The 16,857-nt window shown below is 57.4% G+C and overlaps 1 protein-coding gene across 1 annotated transcript in view; it reads right to left on the reverse strand.

Annotated features, from left to right (window-relative positions):
• The window catches only part of SCN4A (sodium voltage-gated channel alpha subunit 4), a 42,434-nt gene that overhangs the window by 13,827 nt on the left and 11,750 nt on the right, over window positions 1-16,857 (reverse strand). Inside the window, exons 6-16 of the mRNA XM_019279930.3 lie at window positions 16,679-16,770; window positions 14,803-15,132; window positions 13,104-13,167; window positions 12,370-12,511; window positions 11,401-11,613; window positions 9,225-9,380; window positions 8,878-9,001; window positions 7,501-7,739; window positions 5,671-5,844; window positions 5,027-5,383; window positions 1,119-1,550 (exon numbers count right to left, since the gene is read on the reverse strand). Coding sequence (XP_019135475.2) covers window positions 1,119-1,550; window positions 5,027-5,383; window positions 5,671-5,844; window positions 7,501-7,739; window positions 8,878-9,001; window positions 9,225-9,380; window positions 11,401-11,613; window positions 12,370-12,511; window positions 13,104-13,167; window positions 14,803-15,132; window positions 16,679-16,770 — 2,323 coding nt within the window. The remainder of the gene's footprint in view (window positions 1-1,118; window positions 1,551-5,026; window positions 5,384-5,670; window positions 5,845-7,500; window positions 7,740-8,877; window positions 9,002-9,224; window positions 9,381-11,400; window positions 11,614-12,369; window positions 12,512-13,103; window positions 13,168-14,802; window positions 15,133-16,678; window positions 16,771-16,857) is intronic.

Genomic DNA, 16,857 nt, shown 5'->3' on the forward strand with positions numbered 1-16,857 from the left:
AACCCCCCCGGCCCGTACCCTTGAGCAAGGTGCTCCACACGTTTGTCCCCCCTGTGGGGCTTGGCAGTGAATTTGCAGTGACGACGGCCAGCCCCACCTTTCCTCCTGTGCCCCTCCTGCACCCCAAATGCTGAAAACCCCCTCCTTTCCCAGATAACATGAGATAATTGGGGTTGTCTCCTCTGCTTGCCCCACGCTGTTCCAAGCTGGGTCCCTGTCACTGTGCTGAGCTGTGAGGAGCCCGCAGATGGGAGGGAGGGGAGAGGCTCTGCAGTTTTGGGAGCTCTGCTTCCTTTTCCAGCCTGGAAAAGGCTCCCTGTGCAGCCCCATCCAGGTGTTCAGCAGCACCAGATGTCCCCTGGAGCTGGCAGGGCTGGTTGGGACAGAGCTTCCCAGAGTTCCCTCAGCTCCTGGGCACACGTTTGCCATCTGGTCATGACAAATCCCTGCTCAGAGCTGTCCTATTGTCCATACAAACCCCCTTCCCAGGCTGATCCTGTCCCCCTCAACACCTCCAGCTGCCCCCTGCGTCCCCAGGACCTTGGAGTGAGCAGTAATTTCCCACCACACCATCACCCTTCTGTGTCCACTTGGGTCTTCCCAAGTTTCTTGTGCCCCTGCCACCCTCCCAGTGGACCCCAGCAGTCCCCTGGAGACCGGGCTCAGCTGTCTCAGCTTTGGATCCCACATCCCTCGCTTCGTGTTCACCCCTGCTAAGCTCCTCCATCTGGTTCAGGCCCCCCAGGATGATGCTTTCCGAGGCTTAGCAGTGGATCCGATGATAGTGCCATCAGCAGATTTCCAGGCATCGGATTCCTCTGCAACATCTTTAACCCCAAACTGAGCACTCTGACCCTTGCACCGCCCCTGTGGTGCTGTGGGGCCCTCTGGCACTGGCAATAACCCCACAGTCTGACCCAAAACAGCCGAAGCCCTGCTCGGACCCTCCCCTCCCACTCCAGCTTACACTGGGAAATGCCAGCTTGGAAAGCCCCAAGTTTGGCCCTGTGAGGAAGTGAAAAGTGACCCAAACCAACATCATTCCTTGGACAGCGCAGCAGGAGTGGGGCAGTCTCGGTTTTGGGGTGAAACCCTTCCCTTCCCTCCACCTTCCTTACCTTGGTGGTGTCCTCGGTGTCGGACTGGGTGCTGGTCTCCTCGTAGAGGTCGGACTCCTCAGAGGCGATGGGGACCTGCACCGTCAGGTTGGGGTTGTTGATGAAGTTCATGTGGTCCAGCTCATCCATGAAGATGTGCTCCTTCCCTGTGATACCATCCAGGTACCCCGGCTTGGGCTCCGGGGCCGTGTCCACATGGTTGAGCACGGAGTTGTCCCTTTTACTGGGGTCCTGCTCTTCCTCTGGTGCCACCTTCTTGCCCTTCCAGAGCCGGCGGAGCAGCGCGAGCAGCGTGGCCTTGGCGAAGGCGATGCCGCGGGTGATGCGGCCGATGGCGATCTGCAGGTTGTTCATCTCCCCGTCGTCGTCTGACGCCGCCAGGCTGTCGGCACTGAAGGAGCTCAGCAGCAGAGCCAGGAACAGGTTTAGCACCTGGGGGGACGAAGCGAACGCCAGCCCTGAGGTCCAGCAGGTCCTGAGCCTCAGGATCTCCCTCTGGAGCTGCAGGGATCACTCGTGGCTGTGGAGAAACCCCTTCACTGAGCGTCTCACGGGCTCTGCCCTGCCCTCAGCAGCTCTGGGCACTGCAGAGGTGCCAGTCCCAGTTCTTGGAGGACATGGCCATGCTCCTCCTCAACCCCCCTGGGCTCTGACACCCTCAACCTCACCCTGGGCTCCCACGGTCCTACAGATCCCTCTGCAAGTGATGCCAGTCACGCTTTCAGCTCCTTTCAAGCTCTGCTGTGGATCCACGAGTGTGTCCCTTCCTTTGGCCTCCTAGAGCTCCAGGAATCCCATGGGGGATTCCCCAAGCCTCTGGTGCTGGGTCCAGCACCCCCAGGGCTGCAGCTCAGCTCTTGTGGCTGCCCCTGGATCCCTGGCAGTGTCCCAGGCCAGGCTGGACAGGGCTTGGAGCAAACTGGGATAGTGGAAGGTGTCCCTGCCCATGGCAGGGGGTGGATCTGGGTGGGCTTTAAGGTCCCTTCCACCCTGAAACGGTCTGGGATTTCATGATTCTGTGATTCTGTCCCTTCTCTCCCCAGGATGAAATCTCCTGCTTGTCCTCTCAGCTGCAGCTCGTCCTCTCCTCTTCCCTGCCTTTGGTAGCTCCGATGCTCAGCAAGCTCCTGAGGGTCTCCAACACCCTGGAGCCACGGAGGAGCCTCAGTCCCCGCTGTGACCTGATCCCTGTCTCCCAGAAATTGCTCTGCTCCATCAGAGTGATATTTCACCTCAGCACGAGCCAGTAAATGCTCTGTGTAACCCCAAGCATGGGCTCTTGTGCTTCCCCTTCTACTTCACCATCCCGAAACGTGACTGGACCCCTCCACAGCCTCGCCAGGCACAGCTGGGGTTGCTGCCTGCCAGAAACCTGGAGCAGCTCGGGAGCCGAGGAGTGGGACAGGCACCCCCGCGGAGCGGAGCAGGGACAGAGCCAGCCCACAGCTGTCGGTGTTTGTGCTGAGTTGTGCGGTGCCAGCAGCGCATCTGAGACGGGAATTAGCTGCTATCCAAGGACACCGCTGTTTTCACATGGCTCATGCCATGTGCCTTAAACCACGTCTTTAAATAAATCCCTGCGGGCCCAGCAGTTGAATGCCCTGGTTAAGCACCAGTTACAGTTCACGGGTGCCGCTGGCTCTGGCTTTGTTGGACAGGACTCTGTTACCTTGTCACCCGACTGACTTCCTCCCTTTTCCCTGAATAACCCCAAAGGAAATGCTCAAAGTGTCATCAACAGCAAAGGATGGGTCACCTTCCTGCACAGGGGAAGCGCGGAGAAACACACACCTCCCTGCACGGGGACACTCGGGAGCCTCTGGGACGGGCTCCAGGACTCGGAAATACCTGAGGCGCGGCCAGGAGAGCCTGGCAGAGAGGAGGAGGGCAGAGGGGGCTCTGGCTGTGTTTCTGCTCCGTGTTTCTCTGCTGGGCTGTAAATGGAGCCCGTGCAGGAGCTGCAGAGCTGCCCCGAGGACTGGGGTGCAGCTCAGGGATGGGGACACCCACACCTCTGGGATGGGGACACCTGCACCTCTGGGACAGGGACACCTGCACCCCTGGGACACCGGCACCCCTGGGATGGGGACACCTGCACCTCTGGAGGGGACGTTGGCACCTCTGGGAGAGGGACACTGGCACCTCTGGGACACCGGCACCTCTGGGGTGGGGACACCTGCACCTCTGGGACACCGGCACCTCTGGGAGAGGGACACCTGCACCTCTGGGACACTGGCACCTCTGGGAGAGGGACACCTGCACCTCTGGGAGGGGGACACTGGCACCTCTGGGACACCGGCACCTCTGGGAGGGCTATTGCTGACCCCACCAGCTGAAATTGCTGCCCCCGTGTCTTCTCCAGAGCAGTCTCCTGGAGAGGTGGATGGACTGGGCCACTCCCAAAATGAGCTCCAGACGAGGGAAAGTTCCCAGAGCCCCTTTAGGGAGGGCTTTGCATGGAGCCCCAGCTGGGGTTCCCAGTCCAAACTCCTGCGCTCCCTGCAGATGGTTCTGGAGAGGCTCCTGCTCCTTACACTCCTCATGGGTGATTTTCAGCCTGACCCAGCCTGGAAAGGTGGATCACAAACCACTGCTGACCGGTGGGAGATGGGCAGCCCGGGGGGACACGGGGCTGCTCCCCTCACCTGCCCAGCACCAGCCAGCACAGACCTGGGGCGAGGTCTGCAGCCAGGGGCTCCCCTCCAGAGCCCCAAATCCCCGGCACAAGCCAGGGGCGCCAAGCAGCACCCAAATCCCAACTTTCTGCCCTCAAAGTGGGACACTCCAAGCTGACCCGAGCCGGGGGCTGCTCTGGGTTTCTCCCCGGGCTCCTTTCACAGCCTCCCTGGGGACAGGGGTCAGCAGCTCCCGGGGACAGATAGGTTTTCAAAGCAAATTCCAAAGGGATTACACAACCCTGGCAAGTAATAGGAGCGAGCCGGCGCTTCCCTCCCCTGCCCTGCTCCTCAAGAAGGGAGAGCAGGGCCCACGCAGGCTGCAAAACAAGCTCCAGAGCTGCCAGCGAAGGGGTTACCAAGTTTAGAAAGGATTTCACACTCGCCTGGAACCCGCGAACCTGCGGCTCACGCAGCACAGGCAGCCAGGGGAGCGGGGAGGGCGGGGGCAGGACGGGGGTGAGGGGAGCAGGGGGTCCCACAGACACAGGGAAGGAGGTTGGGCATCACCAGAGGCCACCCCGAGCACGGTGAGGACTGGGGGGGTTGGGGACCTGCAGGAGCCTGCGGGGGGGCTGCTCCCAGAAGCAGCTGGAGCAAAGGGTGGGATGGATGGATGGATGGATGGATGGATGGATGGATGGATGAGGGATGGATGGATGGATGGATGAGGGATGGATGGATGGATGGATGGATGGATGGATCCATGGATGGAGGGATGGATGGATGAGGGAAGGATGGAGGGATGGAGGGATGGATGGATGAAGGGATGGATGGATGGATGGATGGATGGATGGATGGATGGATGGAGGGATAGATGGAGCTCTGCCTCCATCCCTCATCAGGAGAGTGGGAAGTGGAGCAGGAAAGCTGGAAAAGCCAAGTGGAGGACACAGGGCAGCTTGAAGCTGAGCTCTGTTTTATCCCAGAGTTGCTCCTGCCTCTGCCTAAAGCCCGTTGTTGTTTTCTGTGCCTCAATTTCCCCCCAGTTCCTGGTCTGGTTTCAGCTGAAGGTCCCTCAGGAATCATTTCCCCCTCTGTTTCACACAGGGCTGGCACAGCCCATCCCAAGGGCCTGTGGAGTGAGGAGAATCCCTGTGCTCCCGTCCAGCTCCCACCAGACCCTGCCCACGGGCACAGCCCTGTGGAAAAGCTGAGCTGGACAGAGCAGTTGCCACCCCACAGCCCCCTCTGTCCCTCCCCCAGCGAGGGTTCCCCAGCCCCCAGGCTCACCACGAGGTTCCCGATGACCATGACCATCATGAAGACGATGAGGCACATGGTCTGGCCGGCCACCTCCATGCAGTCCCACATGGTCTCAATCCACTCCCCGCAGAGGATGCGGAAGACAATGAGGAAGGAGTGGAAGAAGTCGTTCATGTGCCAGCGAGGCAGGGTGCAGTCCACCGAGATCTTGCACACGCACTCGATGTAGCTCTTGCCGAAGAGCTGCATCCCCACCACGGCGAAGATGAAGACGATGATGGCCAGGACCAGCGTGAGGTTGCCCAGGGCGCCCACGGAGTTGCCGATGATCTTGATGAGCATGTTGAGGGTGGGCCAGGACTTGGCCAGCTTGAAAACCCTCAGCTGCAGGGGGCGAGGAGAGAAGGGAGGTGGCTGGCAGTGTCTTTGCCACCAGGTGCCAGCAAGGCTGTGACACTGCCATTTGACCCTCTCGGGGCTGTTTGATCGAGGCAGGAGGGGTTAAACCCCCAGCTGCTCTGACTCTGACTGCCCTAAATATTTAACTTGAATCAGTGTTTGTTTTCTTTAACAGGGGCCGAGATGGTCCCTCCCAAGCTGGGCCTCCACCATGAAGGAGGCTGAAGAAGCCACCCCCACCCTGTCACCCCCCAGGTGTCCCCGGCACGCACCAGGCGGAAGGAGCGAAGCACGGAGAGCCCCTGCACGTTGGCCAAGCCCAGCTCCACCAGGCTCAGAGTGACGATGAAGCTGTCGAAGATGTTCCAGCCCTGCTGGAAATACTCGTAGGGATCCAGAGCAATGAGCTTCAGGACCATCTCCGCCGTGAAGATCCCTGTGAAGACCTGTGGGAAGCAGCACCCTTGGTCACTTGTTTGTAAACCAGGGCTGAGCTGGGGGGTGGGGTGGGCAGCATCCCTCTTTTTTGGTGTATTCCCAAAACATTTCACCCCATTAGGGCCAGTCCCAGTTGGGAACGAGCTCCCCGGATGCTGCCCAGTGTGGCTGGTGAAACCAGACTGGGAGTACTGGTGGCTGATTTCTCTGGAGGGACACAAACGCGAGTGTTGGCAGCTGGAAATTAAAAATAAAATTTCCTTGGTAAAGACATGCCTTTGGAATGACTGGGAAGTCACAGATGCCCAGCACTGGGAACTGGGCTGCTACTGGGACGCCCCTGTCCCTCCCTGAGCCCTGTGACAGCTGAGCTGGATTTTGCACATTGCTCCTTTCCGGGACCTCAACAGCACCTGCAGTGTTGTGTCACTGCAGAGAGGGCCCAGCCAGGTGCCAATCGGCATCTCCACTGCAATTCCACGGCACAGCACATGCGGAGGGCCTGGGGGCAGATTTGCCCTGGCTGGGGATGGTGTGGGGACACACAGGGCTGTCCCTTGCTGAGCAGGGAGGCTGCTGCTCCTGCATCCCAGGGTACGGTGCCCATGTGCCCCCAGCATGCCAGCCCACAGTGTCCCTGTCCTGCTCCAGTATCCCAGGGGATTGTCCCCACGTGTCCCTTCCATGCCAGCCCACAGTGTCCCTGTCCTGCTGCTCCCGGCTGACTCCTACCCTTGTCCTGTACACCCTGCGGTGGCACAGACAGGCGATGTGCGGGAATCCTGGCTCGGTGGGATCTCGTCCTCCTGCTCCCATCCCCACCTGGCCCTTCCCCAGCAGATCATTCCCCCGGGGTGCACACGCAGCCGGAATCCGCTCCTGGCTCCAAGGAAGGGCTGGAGCCGCCTCAGCCCGGCCGTGCCTTGAGCACCGGCCCATTAATCCCCTTGTATTTCCTGAATGAAACCAGAGCCGGTCCCGCCCGCCCGGGCAGCGGCGTCTGTCACTCCAGGGCTGCGCTGCCAGTGCCCGGCAGGTGCTGGGGCAGGGCAAAGCGGCAGCAGAGGAGAGGGGAGCTCTCCCATTCCTTGGGGCATTTCCCACCGCTGCCAGGGGGCTCCCGGGCTTGTCCCACCAGCAGATCCATCCAGCTCAGAGCCGTTTGTCACCAGCTCTCCGAGCAGGAGCAGCCACTAAATGCACCTATAAAATCAGGACAGCCGAGTTTGCAGCCATTCCACTGGGAAAATCCCTGGTTATTGTTAATTTTGATGCTGCATTGTTGCTTCCTGCTCAGTGGGCACCTGTTTGTTCCCACAATCCGGAGCACCCTCCGCTCTGCCCCGTGGCCTCCCAACATTTCAGGGACACCGTGGTGTCACCCAGGGCTGGCAGCAGGGGTGTGAAGCAGAGGGTGGCTCAGGATGTGCCAAGCCAGGCAGGGACTGCAGCAGGAGGGGAGCAGGGAAGGATGGATCCCAATCCCACATCAATCCCCCTGGTCGGGGCCGTCACGCAGCCCAGCCCTGTGCAGGGTGCTGTGGGCAGAGCCCTGCGGGGCTTTGCCAGCGGCTGGGATGTTTCACACCCAGCACAGGGGATCTGCCCTCCAGGACGGGTGGTGGGGCTGCCGGGCTCGAAAGGGGAAGGATGGAGCTCCCTACCAGGTTCCCCACGCTCAGCACGTTCTCGAACTCCTCCGTCATGGGATAGTGCTCCATGGCCATGAAGAGGGTGTTGAGCACGATGCAGATGGTGATGCCCAGGTCCACGAAGGGGTCCATCACCACCAGCTTGACAAACTCCTTCAGCTTCACCCACGGAGGGCAGCAATTCCAGACCAGGAATGTGTGGGCAAATTTGTACCACCAGGGTGGGCATTTCTGGTGAGCTTCTTCCAGCTCTGAGGGCGGGAAAGGAAAAGTGTGGCATTATCTTGTCCTCACCTGGGTGGGCAAGTGCTGACCCTCAGAAGTTCTCCTGAGGCCCTGGACCGGCTCTGGACGATCTATGATGTTAATATCGTGGAATATCCTGAGCTGGAAGAGATCCACAGGGGTCATTGATCCAGTTCTTGGCCCTGCGCAGACCCCCCAACAACCCCACCCTGGGCATCCCTGGCAGCGCTGTCCCAGCGCTCCTGCAGCTCTGGCAGCCTCGGGGCCGGGACCATTCCCTGGGGAGCCTGGGCAGTGCCCAGCACCCTCTGGGGGAGGAACCTTTCCCTGATCTCCATCCCAAACCCCCTGGAACAGCTCCAGCTGTTCCCTGGGTCCTGTCCCTGTCCCAGGGAGCAGAGATTGGAGCTGCTCCTTGGGAGGACCTGAGGTCTGACCTCAGGCTCCTCTTCTCCATCTGAATAAACCAAGTGACCTCAGCTGCTCCTCATGTGGCTCCTCCAGATCCTTCATCATCTTCTCAGCCCTCCTTTGGACACTTTCTAGAAGTTTTAGGTCTTTCTTGTATTCTGGCACCCAAAAAATATGGGGGCTAAAAGGAGGAGCCTTCCCGTGCCCAGGCACAGAGATGATGCAGCCATTGCCCTCCAAACTGGAGTGGGATGGAAAGGCAGATCAGGCAGAGAACTGTGGATCCAATCCTGCTCTCAGCCTCTGGGCAGGATTTGAGGTGTCCCTGCTGCCCTGAGATTGCCAGGACACCCAAGGGAACTGCTCTGGGGTGACCAGAGGGTTTCATGCCCCTTCTCAGGAGGGACAGGGGGCATGAACTGCTGCGTTCATGGTGCTTTCTGCTGAAGCTGAACCAGCAGCTCCTGGGAAGCTGCTCAAGAGTTCCCAGTTGGCTCTGGAGACTCCTCTAATCAGCTGCCATCCCATTAATCTGTGTGAGATATTGGATTATTGCTGCCAGGCATCATCCCAGTGAGCTGGGATGAAAAGCCTTGCATGAGCATCACTGGCCCTGTACGGAGACGCCGGGGCTGGAGTCATCCCTCATATGGGGCTGGGAATTTGGGATGGCCACTGTCCCCAGCCCAGGCCCTCCAGCACTGACCAGGACCCTCAGCCAGGGGGACGTACCTTCCACAGCGTTGGAGATGACACTGATGGCACTTCCCACCCTCTTCTCCAGCCCTGGCCCTTCTTGGTTGCCCACAGTGAGGTGATTGAGGTCCGACTTCTCCGGCTCATAGGTGGGGTTGAACTGGGAGGAGAGGAGGGAGGGATGCAGAGTTTTATTCCATGCTCTGAAAGACAGAGCAGGCAGAAAACAGGGAATGGTCTGGAGACACCTCCAGGTGCAAGATGGGGACCCCAAAAAGGCTTGTAGGACCCAACCCACGGCGAGGTGGGCACAAGCCTGTCCCCTCAGGAGGTCGGTGAGGGCGGGCACCCTCAGGGATGGCAGAGACAGAGCTGGCACCTACATCGATCACGGTGTTGGATCTCTGCAGGGTGATCTTGGGCACCACCTGCCCGTTGCAGTCCTTGGCCTTGTCCTGGTCACTGTTGAGGTCCGAGTCATGCCCCTTTCCGGCCACGCTGCTGGGCAGGGAATCGCTGCTGGACGTGCGCTCCTGCAACTGCACAACCCCGGCCCCGTCAGCCCTGTGTCCACAGCCACGGGGACATCCCACAGTGGCCGAGGGCTCCAGGGGGTTCCTTCCATCCCTGGAAGTGTTGGATGGATGAGGCTTGGAGCAACCTGGGGTAGTGGGAGGTGTCCCATGGCAGGGGTGGGACTGGCTGAGCTTTCAGGTCCCTTCCAACCCAAACCATCCTGGGATTTCCAAGACTTTCCCTCTCCCTCTCCCTCTCCCTCTCCCTCTCCCTGCCCCTCTCCCTCTCCCTTTCCCTTTCCCCCCTGCACTGAGCACTCCACAGCTGAGTTAGATCTGTTGGGATTTGCTCAGGGGTGGTAATTCCTAAGGCCAAAACTGAGCAAACCTCGGTTCTTCAAGCAGGAAACTCTGCCCTTTCCAATGAGCTCTCATCCAAAATGGCCAACAAGCAAAATCCTCAAGGCTCTTGCTGAAATGTGGCCTCCAGGAGTTTTGGGCTTGCACTGAATTTGAGAATGTTTGGATCAAAATCTAATTTTTTCCCCCCAAAATGCTGTATTATCACATTTCCATTGCATGTACAATTATTTATCTTTTTTTTTGTCTTTTTCTTTCCAACAGTGCTATTAAAATTTGGAGTTTATTACACCCTCTGGTAGCGCTGAGGATGCCACAGAGGAGTGGGAAATTCTCTGTTCTCACAGCACATTGCCGAAATCCAGGACATTTTCCACCTTTCATCATGGGATATTAAATAGATCCAAGCCCCCATTTTTTGTGGGTGCTTTGCCCTCGCTCTCAGCCTCATTCTCTCGGTGTTTTCCATTTCTCTGTGTGACTCCAAAGGAAAACATCCCTTAACAAAGCCTTTGGGCGCTGCCCTGGTTGTTTTGCTCAGGGAAGGGGCCTCAGCACCAGCCTGACCCCAGCCCCAGAGTCCCCAACCCTCGGGCAGGGCTGGCTCAGACCCTTCCTGCAAACAGCAGCAGCCAGAGAAGAAGAAGCCACTTCCCAGGGGGTGTTGTGGCTCTGGACAGATAAGAACTGAGAGATAAGAGGCTCTGGAGAGAGTCAAACACTGATTTGTGTCTCTACACGTGAGGGAGGTGCTGTCCTGCCCAAGACAGAGAGATTTCCAGGGATGTCTCCTGCGGATGGTGCTGACATGGACCAAAATGGTGATGAGAGATGGAAAACGGCTGGGCTGCAGCACCAGAGGCTCTTGGCCATGTTTTTATGGGAATGTTGTACTGAAAAACATTCCCAAGGATGGGAAAGGGACGAAGGTAACATCCTGGGACCACAGTGGGACGTCTCTCGTCCAGGTTGTGCTTTGGCCGAGCAGGGTTGGAACAGATGATCCTGGAGGTCCCTTCCCACCTGGTGTTTTTGGAATCTTAGAGTGCTTTGGGTTGGAAGGGACCTGGATTAATTTCCAACCCTCCTGCAATGAGCGTGGACACTTCCACCATTCCAGGTTTCCTTGGCTCCCGTAAGGACACCAGGGCCTCCCTGGTGAGGCTCAGGGTGTCTCGAGCCCTCGGTTTTGTCTCCAAAGCCAGGGTTTGCTGACACGTTGAGCTGTGCTGCAGCTGCCCCACCTTCCCTGGATGCCTCCCTCGTGCCCTGGTGACACCGAGCTGGGCTCCTGCCAGGCCTCCTGCTGTGCTGCAGGAGATCCATTGGGACTTCTGAGGCCTTTTTTGTCCCTCGCCTCTTCCTCCTCTCAAACAACACCTCATCCTTGTGCTGCTCCTCTCTGCTGCCTCCCAGCTCCTCTCTGCTGCCTCCCAGTGCTCCCTGGGCTGGGATTTGGATGTGGAAATTTGATTTTTCAGCCTTTTTTTGTCCCTACCCGTGAGAGTATCTCAGCTTTTTGATTCAGATGTGATGCCCAAAATAGTTCCTCCATTTTTTCTTTACTTGCTATTGACCAAACGGAGTTTTTCTTTGGGTTTTACACCATGCTTGTTGCTGCCTCCATTCCCTCTCCTATTCCCAAGACCCCTCCCTCATTTTGGCCCTCACCCTTCCCACCCACCTGCTTTTCCTGCTCCTCTTGCTGCTTCTTCAGCTGCTCCAGGAGCTGCTGGAATTCCTCCTCCTTCTGCTGCTCCTCCAGCATGGTGGCGTCATTCTGCTCGGCGTAAGCCATGGCCACCACGGCCAGGATGAGGTTGATGAGGTAGAAGGAGCCCAGGAAGATGACCACCACAAAGAAGATCATGTAGGTTTTCCCTGCTGCCCGCAGTGTCTGTGGGAAGAGGTGGCAGGGATGTCACAATGTCACTTTGGTGACGCTGCCAAGAGAAGGTGCCACCCCAGGACACCCTCCCGGTTGTGGCAGGAGGGAAATATTTTGCTCCTGTCTTCTCCAAGGGTTGCCCAATGGACCTTCCTGCAGGCCCTGGCACTGGGTGGGAGGCAGAGAGCAGCCTTGGTTCCCTAGGTTCCCGAGGGTTGGGAGCGATGGAGGTGGGACCAATATTCCATCACTGACTCGCTTTGCTGGGAGGGGCTGATGTCCCTCAGCCCCCACCTTCTCAGGCCTCACCTTCAGGCCAACGTGGTCCTTTTCTGACTCTGATCATCTGGGCGCACCTTGCCAGAGGACAGGGGTAGCCTTAGATGTAGGATCCCTTTTACCTGGACAGCCTCTGGAGCCGGGGTCAGCTGGAGTTTTGTGGTGGACAACTCAATGGCCTTGTCCTGGTCACTGGACAAGTGACCTGGCTTCCCCTCCTTATCCCGTCCCTCGGCTCGAGCCAGAGATGCTCTGGATAATCTTTTAAATCCCTGATTTCTGTGATAGAGCTGACAGCACCCTGGGAAATACACTGCACCCTCATGTTAGGGAAGTGGATGGGACCTTCCCCATCTCCACTGACCCTGGCTGGATCCACAAACCACAGGACATGGTCCCACAAGCTTCCAGTCAGTGACTTTTTCCCTCAGGGGCAGCATGGAAACAAGAGGAATGCCTGCCCAGGGACGGAAGGGTGGTGCCTACCAGCTGGAAGAGGTTCTCCCAGTAGTCCTGGGTCATGAGGCGGAAGAGGGCCAGGAAGGCCCAGCTGAAGGTGTCGTAGCTGGTGTAGCCGTAGTTGGGGTTCCTCCCGGCCTTCATGCACTCGTAGCCCTCGGGGCACTTCCTGCCGGGGGTGGGGCAGCAGGGATGAGACCCTGGCACAGACCCGCAGCCAAACCCATCCCTGGAGAGTGGGGGGCAGCGGGGGGACCCCCCCCCCTCCAGGATGAGACAAGGGGGATGCCTGGATTGATACACTCTGCCCCCACCTGATCCCTGATACCCCCCACAGCTGATACAGGCAGGATGCTCAGACTGAGGCCCCTGAAGCTGATGAATTTGGGATGCCTGAACTGATTCCACCCGAAGCTGATGCAGTTGTGATGCCCAGACTGATACCCTCAAGCCGACACCATTGGGATGCTCTGACTGATGCCCCCTCAAGCTGATACCCTCAGGATGCTCCGACTGATAGCCCCAAAGCTGATACAGTTGGGATGCCTGAATCAATACCCCCTCAAGCTGATACCATTGGGATGATCCAATCATTGGGATGATACCCTCAGGATGCTCCCCAAGCTGATTCATTGGGATTCCCGGACTGCAGAGCCACATTCCCACCCCAACCCTGCCCCATCCCAAGCCCCAGGGGTCCCACGAGCTGTGCCAGCTCCCTGTCCCCTCTCAGGGATCCAGAGGGAGGGGGTCTCACTCACCCGGCGTCGCTGCTGTTCCCACAGAGCAGCGCATCGAGGGCTCCCTCCAGGAAGTAGTAATTCCCTTTGCAGGTGGGGAAAGAGCAAGGAATAAAAACAAACAAACAAACAAATAAGCACAAACATTGATTTCAAATTCCTGGGTGCAGCTTCCTGTCAGGGAAATCCCTTGAATCCCAACCCTGCTGACTCCCAGTGTCGGGCATAGGGGTATCTACTCTCTGTTGACTTTGCTGTTTGTCTTGGCTCTGTCTCAGGGAGCTCCTGGGGTTGTTTCATCAATCCAGCCAGGTTCTTCCCAAGCCTGGAAACAGCTTTGGATCTGGCCAGGGCCAGGCTGCCTGGAAAATGGGTTAACATGAGGTCAAAGGATCAGGGCTGGCCTGTTTTCCTGGGAAATCGGGGCATTCCCAGGAAGCACCAAGCATGGGGCACTGCAGGAGTCCCAGAAGAACCTGGGAAAACTGCTCCTGCTCCCATCCCTGGTCCTTTAAGGACCAGGGGTCCTTAAAGCTCCTCCTTACAGCTCCAGCACAGATCCAGAGCCACAGGAGCTGCCAAGCAGTGCCACCACAGGTCACCTGCCCCAGGGATGCAGAGGCGCACCTGGCGACACCCACACCTGGATGTGGCAGAGGGTAGCTGGATCCAGTCCTGAACATCACCCAGCACAGCCCTCCCAGGAGCCACGTGGGGGCTTCTGGAGCTTCCTGGACCCTCCCTGGCCCTGCCTGGCTTCTGCCATGAGGCTTTTCTTTATCCCGTGGGGGCTCAGGGAGGAAATATCCTGTTTGTGCAATTCCAGGTTTTTGGCCTGGCCCCAACAGCTGCTCTGCTGCATTCGTGGCCTTGGGCTGCTGCTCTTTGCACGGAGCTCATCAGATCCTATGGACTGAACTTGCCCCCTACCAAAACCTTCCTGTAATGAAGGCCAGAGCTGATTGATGGGCCAAGTAGCTCCACTGAGACCCAACCCAGCCTTCTGAGCTCTGCTGCGTGTCCTGAGATGTGGAACATCCCTGTGGAGCACCCTGACACCCTGCAGCTCTACCAGGCAGATTTGCTGAGATTTTTACATTTTCATGGAGTTTAAAAACTGAAAACTGAAGAACGACCATAAAACCCACCACACTTCGGGCAAGATTTTCAAAGAAGGGGTAGGAAAGGAGCACCTTGGAGACCTTCATGAGGACTTCATGGGTGTTGGTCCCACCTCTCCCTCCCTCCCCTGCTGTGGCTTTTGTGGTGTTGCATAAAGGGTTCACTGGGCACTGTGGTACCTGGGGAAGGATCCAGATAGTGAAAAGTGGGTTAAAAATGTCATTCCTTCATCATTTTCTCTGGTTTTCCACCCAAAGTTCCACCTGCTCCTCAAGGGTTTGGTCTCCCTGCTGTGACCACCCTGATGGGACATCAACCCTCACCAGCAAGTGAGAGAGATGGAGACACTGGTCCATCCAAACCTTCCTGTTGTGAAACCTTCCTGGAAGAGCTCAGCTTGCCCAGTTGGACCCTGTTTTCCCTGCCCAGGGGGATTTGATCTCATCTGTCCCTTCTGTGAGGGTGCATGGGCTGTTCCACCCACCAGCCTTGGCAGGAAGATCTGTGTGAGCAAGCCGTGGAGTGGGCAGGAAGAGCAGGAACCTGAGGAGCAAACCAGGGTGAGGGGCTGGAGGAGAAGGGGCTGCAGGAGCTTTACCTTCGTCGTTGATGTAGGCCTCGAAGTCAAAGGTGCTGTTGCTGGTGAAGTTCCCGGTGAAGTTCCCAGTGAAGTCCCCAGTGAAGTTCTCGGTGAAGTCATCCATGAAGTTGTAGAAGGTTGAGTTGACCAAGGTGTTGTTGTCCAATCCCAAATCCTCCAGGAAGGTGATGTTGGGGGGTGGCCACCGCACACACTTCTGCCGGAGGTTGCCCATGAAGAGCTGGAGGCCGATGAGGGCGAAGACGCTCAGGCAGAAAACCGTGAGGATCATCACGTCCGAGAGCTTCTTCACCGACTGGATCAGAGCCCCCACGATCGTCTTCAGCCCTGGGGAGAGGCGTCACCACTGAGCTGAGCGCTCGTTTGTCGCTTGTGGGGAGCAGGCTGTGGTGTCCCCAGAAGGTGCTGGCTCTGGTGGGGACAGGTGTCATCACCGAGTTCAGGCCCCCAGCTCTATGCTCACATCACATCCCAGCTGTGTCCCACACATGGCTGGGCCCCCCAAAACTGTCACCCTAGGTGCTGGTGACTTCCCCATCCCAGCCTTGGGATATCCAAGCCAAAGCCACGCCAGCTGCGCAGCCATCAGTTCCTTCGGAGTTTCTTTTTTCCCTAAATGCCATGATCTGGCAATTTTTGTCCCAAACCACTGGAGTGAACCACTTTAGAGTGGAACATGGAGAAGCTCTTTGCTGGCCCAGTTGGATGATGCTGAGCACTTCTCCCAGCTCCAGGAAAGCCTCCGTGTTCCAACTGCTGTCCCTGGGTGGTTGGGAGACCAGCCAGACCCTTCATCCTGATCCCTTCAAGCTGGAAAATCCCAAGTGAAGGTGACAAAGTGACATCTGCATCTCCATTAACTCATCTCTCCCCCCAACACTGCTGCTCCCTCTCCAGAGGGGGCTCATCCACAGATCCTCAGTGGGATTTTTCCATGGAGGATGGATCCTATCAGCCAAGGTCTACATGGATGGTGGGCAGTGCTGGGACATCCCAATGTTGATCTTTAGAGCTTCTCTGAGCCCAGAGCTTTCTCACATGGAGATATTCTCCAAGGAAATGATTTTTAGCCCTGTCCTCCTGCCAGCTCCTCGTTCCCCAAACTATTTAGGTAAAATCCTGTTCACCAAGGGCCTGACCGAGGTCAGATATTCTAAACCAGCTTATTTTTGCCACTGCTATTTCTGCAGAGCCCTTGGGGATGTCGCTCCAGAAAGAAGCAGCAGTTTATGTTTTGCTCAGTGCAATTTTTAGCCTGTTTGATGAAGGAAAAAAACATTCAAATGTGAACCCTCACGATCTGGAGCCTGCAGGGACACCACGAGGATTTTTTCACCACGAGGAATTTTCATTTTCAGTTCAATCTCAGATTTCTGTGTGCTTGCACCAGGTGTTGAAAGCAGGGTGTTGAAATGGTATCAAATGTGGAAATCAGCAATCAGAGGGATTTGATAAGGTGCTCCTCACACGAGTCTGGATGTTTTGGGTGATGTTAAACCAATACCCATTAAATATCTCAGCCTCAGCACCAGAACAGCCAACAAAACTGAGCCCATGGCTTCAAAAATGGAGTGATTTGGTTTATCAAACCCATAAACCCACCGGGAGCACAAATTCCCTCAATTCATCTCCAAGGAGCCTTAAAAACATCACATCTGCCTCTTCAGGGGCTGCCTGGTGAGTGCAGCTGGTGTCAAGATGTAAAATCAGCAGGACCTGACCCAAAAGCCGAATTATGTGGAAAATTCATCGAATACCTCATTTCCTCTGTTTTCTCTTGGCGCTGCCAAAAGAACCAGGAATTGCTGGGAACGGTGGAAATACCTGAGCTCAGGGGAAGGCACGGAGGGGAGGCCCCTTCTCTAAGTCCCACCTGGTATCACCGTGATGGTTTTCAAGGCACGGAGGACACGGAAGGTCCTGAGAGCGGAGATGTTCCCCAGGTCCACGAACTCGGTAATGTAGCTGTGGGACAGGAGAGGGAAGGGCTCCAGGGGCTCTGCCAGGAACACTCCTCGTTCCTCCAAATTTCCCTCTTGTCCTCCCCATCCC

This window comes from Corvus cornix, chromosome 27 (assembly GCF_000738735.6).
Source record: "Corvus cornix cornix isolate S_Up_H32 chromosome 27, ASM73873v5, whole genome shotgun sequence".
In the NCBI taxonomy this organism is placed as follows: domain Eukaryota; kingdom Metazoa; phylum Chordata; class Aves; order Passeriformes; family Corvidae; genus Corvus; species Corvus cornix.